Source organism: Coloeus monedula, assembly GCF_965178545.1.
Source record: "Coloeus monedula genome assembly, chromosome: 4".
Lineage (NCBI taxonomy): Eukaryota > Metazoa > Chordata > Aves > Passeriformes > Corvidae > Coloeus > Coloeus monedula.
In genome coordinates this window covers 18079723-18087787 of record NC_138784.1, presented here as the reverse complement: position 1 = coordinate 18087787, position 8065 = coordinate 18079723, and the positions used below count along the sequence as shown (strand labels likewise).

The 8065-nt window shown below is 37.0% G+C and overlaps 1 protein-coding gene across 1 annotated transcript in view; it reads right to left on the bottom strand.

The window, feature by feature from the left end:
• Window positions 1-657: 657 nt before the first annotated feature.
• The window catches only part of MTPN (myotrophin), a 30797-nt gene continuing 23389 nt past the window's right edge, over window positions 658-8065 (bottom strand). The window contains exon 4 of the mRNA XM_082279860.1: window positions 658-3876. Within this exon, the coding sequence (XP_082135986.1) occupies window positions 3790-3876 (87 nt within the window). The 3' untranslated portion in view covers window positions 658-3789. The remainder of the gene's footprint in view (window positions 3877-8065) is intronic.

Here is an 8065-nt window from a genome sequence, read left to right as displayed (position 1 = left end):
TTATTTTGAAATATTTTTTGATATTTATAGTTCTGCTACTTTGACACATCTTCCTGTACTTTATAACTGTCTATTTTAAAATAAATCATATCAAACACTTCAGGCAAATAGATCCAAATCTCTACTGACAAGCAAAGTTATAAAAGGAAGTTCTGACAAAGTCACTGTAAAGATGTCATGAGAATAATGAATAAACATTTCTATACAATTTTATTTATACTTCAGCTGTGATTTCTGTTAATAACTGTTTTCAATTTCTTTGATGAAGTAAAGGATAAAGAAAATTGCCTCAGTCTTCACAGGTAATAGGAGAAGCATTCCTCTCTTTACAGATTGTCTCTTAAAATTTAACATGAATGGAAGATCTTCATCATTATGCATTACCATTTAAGCAGGAGAAGCAGACTACAAGACCACAAAAATAATCAAAACCCCTTTTAAATGGATGTAATTTAAAACCCCCCAAAACAACCACAAAGAACATTATATATTTAGTTTTCAAAGCAGTTTCCATTCCACATTTCAGTCTTATAAGCAGCTGAACAGTTTAATCACTGTACATGTGAGCTTAGATACCTTCCAGGCAAGTAAAAAGTTGTAGCCCGAGGTTAATAAAATGCAGGAGCAGAAAGGGAAATAAAACTCTACATTCTCATATCGCACAATTCAAGTTTATTCCATTCATTCTTGCAACACAAACTTAAAAATACAGTATCATTTAGCATTCTGATGTCTATGAACCATGATAATGATGAACCCAACTGTGTCAAAACAGTTAACAATGGTGAAAAGAGGAAGTCAAATATCAAAATGCACAGAGCACTAGATTTTCTTCTGTCACTGCGTAGAAAGATGATTGTTTATCCATTTACAAAATATAATTAAGACAAGTTCATTTTGAAATTTTGCATGCAACACTGCAATTGCTTGACCTAGGACACTCTATTCTTACCAGCCTCTTCTACAAATAATCAATGTTCCATTTAACTATTGTACTCCTTTTCTCATTTGCTCCCTGTAAGAAAAAGGGAGCAGAGGGTACAAAATCCAAAATATAGTTAATTTTTTAACTTATTCAGCACAAATTTCAAAGGAAAAGGTTTAAGAACAGAGTGGATTTCCAAGTATATGCAATTCCAGTCTGACAAAGTATTTAAATTCTGTTTATAGAATGAAAAATAATTTACAGTTTGATATTTTTATCTAGTTAGGACCTACTCAAAGATAGAGGATGCCACCCATTATTTTTTCCACAAAATAGCTAACAAGAAAGAAACAAATTAACAAGCCCAGTCTCTAGACAATTACAAATGCATAAGCTTTTATTTTTTTTTCTTTTAAATCCTGGGCAAAATTATTAAACAACTGTTATGTAGTGCAAAAAGCAGAAAAGTATTTCTTCTTTATAAGCCAAACATTAAATGCCATCTTTTTAACTATCTCAAAAGGCAGCTTGGGTATATATTACAGCCAAATTAACACTTGACTCACTGAAGTCTGTTTGCTTCTTTTTTCCCCCCAGGGTGAAGTAAGAAAAAATAAGGTGTCCCCAAAATTGTAGAAAAAGGGAGGCAAAATCGCCTCAGTGAATCACCAGAAGAGTTAGTACAAAGATGATGTTTCTTTGCTCACTTAAATGAGAGTTAAAGGGAAGGGCAGGAAAGAATACAGAAGAAAAAAAAAACCAACAAAAATACAAAACCACTATGGCCAGACAACGTGACACTAATCAACACAAAAAACTTGAATAATCAAGTTCTCCACATAAAAACAGATTGCAGTTTTCTAGACTAGTATTTGAATAGCTAAGTATTTAATAGCATAATATGGAGGCAAATTGATGCCAAAGATTGTTACTTTCATAGCTGAATAAAGAGTTAAACCTATAGTCTGTGTTCACACTATTACAATGACATGACAATCCAGCACTGATCAGAGATAAGATTAAAGAGTCCTCTTATAAATAGTTATTAAAAGCACTGTTCATCAAATATTCTTGTTCTTTTATCAGCAGTTCACCAATTGATTTATCACTTATTTCCAACCCTTCTGTTCTTCCTTGCCACCCATCTCCAAGAAAAAGAGTAATTGCACTGTACAGTTTATGGCCAGAGTTGATTGTTTTCTCCATTGCTTTTCTTATGGTATGTGTAGAAGTAAATCAGTTCCTGCTCTCATTTTACACTCTAAATGCAATGCTTTTCATAGCTGAGACATTCAACCCTAATATGCAACATTATTCAAGTAAAACTAAGTCTCCATTAAATACGAGTGGTAGTTGCCAGTCTACTTCTATATATCCTCTCAATTTCAACAGTGATATCAAACAATATCAGCTACTTTTGTTTAAGAATTCAGCATGAGCCATTATATACATTTGTTTTTCTGTATTGCGTTTGTTACCAGAAAGTTTGAAATCTGTATTCCAAAAGAGAGAAAGATGTATAGTTTGTGGTATAGAACCTGTTACTCAGTTTTAGGTGAACCAGCAGTCTAATGAAAACTTTCAGGATGAAAGCCAGAAGCTCAGACATTCCTGAGGACCACAAGATGTGACAAGAGTGCCTACAACATCATTAAATACCTTCCCATGAATGATCAAGACTGCCATACTTACTGGTATAGTAAATCTTATCTAAAAGTCAATGGTTAATGTGGTATGGTCACACTGGGAATTTCCAGAACAAGCCTCATGCCTTAATGGAATTTAAGAGGTTCATCCATTCAACAATGAAACACTGATCTGAAGATACGCACAATTAAAAAAATTCTGTAGTAGTTAGAGCAAGTTAAGACTTCTGCTTGTACATCTTCCTGCTTCTACATTTGAACTTAGAAAGGTTCCATGTTTACCAGAAAAGTTTAGCAACAATATTCACCTGATATGAATGTCTAAATAATTATTGTACATTTTCCACATTTGACTTGATTATCCTGGTGTACCAAACAGCCTGGAGCTTTCACACATGTCTAGGAATTTTATGCTAATGTGGCGAGTAAAGAGATTTCATCTTACATTCCTTTTGGAAAAAAACTACAGTGAAATTTTGACCTCTCTCTCTCAAATGCAGTTACTTAAAATGTCTGTCCTGGACTAGAACAAATATGGGATAGAAAGACTTCAAATTCAAGCATCCAAAAGTACCTCGGCAGATATTATGGAGTGTAACACCATCATGCCTCAACTGGTCTTTCTTGGTTTGCTCAAGAGTCAGAAAACATTAGTGTGACATCCAATTAGTCAATATAAAGAACAGCTCCAATAACTAGTATCAAAAGTCCTCAAAACTGCAACAGAAGCTTTAGGCAGAAGAACAAAGCTACCCACTGAGAGAGAAGAGAGAAGAGCAACCCAGCCATCTACATTACTACACTTCAGATTATGGCAGACACTAAGAGCATGGGACTATTGTCTCCTTCACAATTAGTTTCAGGTACATAGCACAGCACTTCCATCTAAAGGAAGTACTTCCATCCATCTAAAAAATCTTAGTACTAATCTAGGAGGCTTACAAGCCAAAAATTCAGGACCAAGGTCTGTCTTCTTCCATTTTCACTAGAAACGGGGAGATTGTGCACTGGAAAGAAGTCCTAGAGGGACACTGTTCATAATAGTTTTCAACCCTCTCTGACCAGATTATCTTTGATACAAGCCCCTAACTAGTCTGATTCATAAAGAATTTCCCTCCCCCCAAAGTATTTAGCTGAAGAAGCTGGAAGATGCAAAGAGTGACAGACAGGCAGCAGTGTGAGGCCACAGGAGAGACATTTAAGATATCAGTCCATCCATCACTGAAGAAGAGTCTTGATTGCCTGGTTGTCAGTGGCTTCAAAGGCAGTTAGTCCATCTGGGCCTTTCACAGTCTTATCAGCACCCTGCAAAGACAATGAGAAGGACTGTCAATTCATAAAGCCAGGCTGCATCAGTATAAAGTGTGTCAAAAGTTACATACCTTACACAATTATATTGATTACATACAGCTTTTTACTCTACTGCCTTGTTTTCATTCAGAAACCAACTGGACAAGATTTATGTACAGAACTATTCAGCATGCAGCTAATCTGCGTTTCCAACTTCGTCATTTAAAATAAGGGGAAAAGCCACATAACTTTTGTTACACAGCAAGTTGCAAGTTCAACAGATTATCAATTAATCTTAGAAACAGATAGATTTTTTGTTTCCAGCAACTACTCCTACAAAAGCAAAAATTCAGTGTTACACACTTCTACAAAAGCTATGGTGCAAGAAGCTCTCACATGCTGAATTAGGTGACACCCGGAAGAGCCGATTTACTAACAAATCATACTATATTTGTTCTAGATCTTAAAACAGCCACACTCATCAAGGATTGTGCTTCTCTTTCATTCTGAAAAAAAAGTCCCTATTGATACACCAGAAAAACAACACCACAAAATCATTCCAAGTCCAAAACTGCTCAGGTTTCTTTTGAAAGAGTGATGTGTACACCTAAAAGGCAACAAAACAGAACAGGGAGGCAACAGGAGAATGGAAGATAATGAACCAAGTGGATAAATTGAAGAATTAGAATAAACTAGTGCAAGTAAGCACAAGCACAGTGGCAGAATTATGGGAGGAGAACAAAAGGAGGGAAACAGAGTGATTACCTAGTCACATTTGCTTTGAGCACTGTGTAATCACATTCATAGAAGGGAAAACACAGACTAAACTGTAAATAGGGTAGCTAAATAAGGGGACAAAAGTTATTAGAGCTCACAGGACTGATTTCAGAACAACTCTGCAAGATGATATGCAAATCCCATTTGAAAAAATGTGTAGTTGCTCTATCAAATGACAGGAAAAGCACTGTGGGTACAAACACACTTTGTCAAAAGTGTGTACAGCAGAGGGTTGTCTTCAGTTTATGCACAAGCTCTCTGTAGATTAAGTACAAATCCCTTCTCAATTACAAGGAAGATTGTCAGTATTAAGGACACTCAATAGTTTAAGAACATAATGGACCTAGAATTTCCATAGCTTCTTTACTGATTAAACACACAAAGCCCCACTGAACTTCCATACATAATACCATGTCTGTTCCCAAGATGACTCTCACTTTCCTAAACTTTTCTAACAGTCTAATAAACTGGATCTGGTACCACTGTGATGTTCTACGAATACTACTTTTCGCAGTGTAGGTTATCTCCCTCTCTGAAACTTGTACACTCTTTGCTTGCATATACTCAACCTGTCATTCGAAAAAGATGGCTTTGCAGTGGTTTTTAAGGCAGCACTGGCAGTCTTCTGGTCTACTGGCCAAACTGACCCTCTTGGAGCTGTTCACCTTCCTTGTGGCCCCTAGAGACACTCAGTGCAAGGTATGCACTGAGTTCACACCAGTGACAAGGAGCAGTTGTAGGATCACACCTCTATCACTTGCCTCAATGTACAAGGATGTTGCAGTTCTTTGGGATATGAACATGAGCTGAACCAGCTTGTCCCCAACAAGTGACAATTTGGTCACTGCAAACACATGCTTGGGCTGAAACCATGGGAACACTGCTTGTGAGACATTTATTTTTCCCCTAAAATAACCCTGGAGAGATTTAAGAGGTATTCAACACTTATAATCTTAGCTGTCCAGGGAAAAGAAAAGCAACAAAGAGTACAAATGGCTTCTTTTGCAGATGTTATTTCTACTGCTTAGATAGCACTCAGATTAGAATCTATGTGGAAATCAAAGCTTCAAAGCTGTTCCTTGATGTTAAGCTCAGAAAATCTTGACTTGAAGAAAAATGGAACTATGCAGTAACTGACCTGACAGAGTTTAAAGAACTTTAGTTTACAAAACTCTCCATCAATGTACCAGCACTTAAGGTACAAAAGATAACTGTTAACTGAGGTAACCTTGAAGTATAAAGAGAGCTTTTAATTATAACATAGGACTGCTCTCCCTCCTCAGAAAAATACTTCAGAAAAGTTATTGACATGCAAGACCTGAGTTTCTAAAACAGCTTTACTGAATGTAGGATAAGAGGGTCATGAATACCTAAGGAGAACACCATTTATTAAACTCAGTGCTAATAAATTAAGAAAATGGCCCATTAGCTAGACAGAAAGATTCCTGCCTACATTCAATAAAAAGAGAAGGAAACAATAAAGGTCAGGTCAAGAGGACTTTAATTTGCAGAAGTACAACACTGCCTGGAAGCAACTTTAATAAAAATCTCATAAAAGTACAATGATTCCACAGTATTCTCTACTTCCCCAAAGTAAAAAGTTACTAATATTGGTGTTACGTTCCACTCTGAAAATACACGTACACAAATAAATATAAGCCCCTCTCCTTGGCAGGGTAATAACAAACAAGAATGCTTGCCCACTTAAGCCACCAGGCAAAGCACAAATGTTAAACAAGCTCTGAGAGCCACACAGGAGCCACTTGGCTCCAGATGCAGTTCTGCAAAAAGCCCAGAGCAACAAACACAGAACCCACGCTGGGAGCTGAGCTCCCACCAAACTGTACAACCAGCACTGGGGCACTTAACGAAGCTGGGAGGAGAGTGGCTTACACAGCAAGCAGCAAACTGCTAAAAAGAGTTGCCAGATGACACAACAGAGGCAGATGACTTCTTGCTCAAAAAGCACATAGACGAATTCATGGACAACAAATCTGTCAACGCTTCTGAAGAGGGGACAGATGTGCACACCTCCAAAATCCCCAGCAGAGCAACCATGAACGAAGGGAATCAGTGAGCAGACGTGGTCATACTCACAACTCTTCCTTTTGCCACTGTCAGGGAAGAAAAAAGCTGCTCAACTGCCCAACTCAACAGGATATTTCTTGTAACACGTTTTTTAGTAGAAAGCAGAAATCGAATTGCATTAGCTATTTTACAAAGGCAGAACTATTTTGGAAGTTAAAAAATGGGTGAACTTTGTTGCATCTTATGCAACAAACCTCATCCTCCATTAGAAGCTTTCAGACTGTTAATTGTCTATTTAAACATATTGGTTTCTCCTACACTAAAAACCCACAACTTTTTACATTACAAATCAAATATCAGATTATTAAAGAAAAACATGGATCGGTGCTTGGAACATTTCTTGAAATACTCCTCCTTCTCCTCCCTCTCAATGTGAGCTCAGGAGTCTCACATGAAAGGTTTAAAAACATCCCCACAGTCCATACACCATAGAAAGCAATGGAGAATGGTGGCTTAGTAACTGGGAAGAACATTAAAGAGTCAGTAATTTTTAGATCTTTCAGTAAGGGTTGAATCCTGATTGCCCTGTATCTGCTATCAAAGAACATATGACTATGGTACACACAAGGCATGACATGTTTAAACAAGGGTCATAAAATAATAACTGTGTCAAGAGCCAGAACAACCTCTACATATAAGCCCTGCCTCAAACAGACTGAGATGATAAGCAGACTTCCAGTTTATAAATATTTCATCAGCTAGCCCATGTGAATGGAAGCAATCATCATTTAACTCTGCATGAAGAAATTTATTATTTGGGCAACTTATCCAGAATGGAAAACCCACCAAAAATGGAAATAAATCAACATGGGAGAAAGGACACCTTTTTTTTGACGATCCTAAATGAAGGATCAGTCCTCACAATAAATTTAAGCAAGTTGGATGCACCATTTGAATCCTAAATTAACAGTCACTGCATTTGTTTACAAAAAAGCATACGTAATATCAGACAAGATCAAAGACGTTAAGTGAAATTCATGCAACATTAAGGCAGTTAAGGAAAACTTTACCCTGGAAGTGACATATGAAAAGATTACACAGCAAGAAATCCTTTGGCCAAATGACAGAAGTGTAATCAAGAAGCAGTGCATATGAATGGAGACAAAACATTGCTTGAATTAACTACTGGCCTTGTAAAATTGATCACCTTTGCAATATAAATCAAAGCGCAAACAGAGACAGATTAAGCTTATTCTCCCCAGGACAAAATTTACAAGCTGTACAACAGAGAAAGCTTAGCTTCCTACTTCTATCTCCCCTCCCTCTGCCAACCCAGATGGGTTCTCAGTCACCTGGCAAAAGTTGAGGGAAACCACACCTCTGAGCAACTTCACAGCAG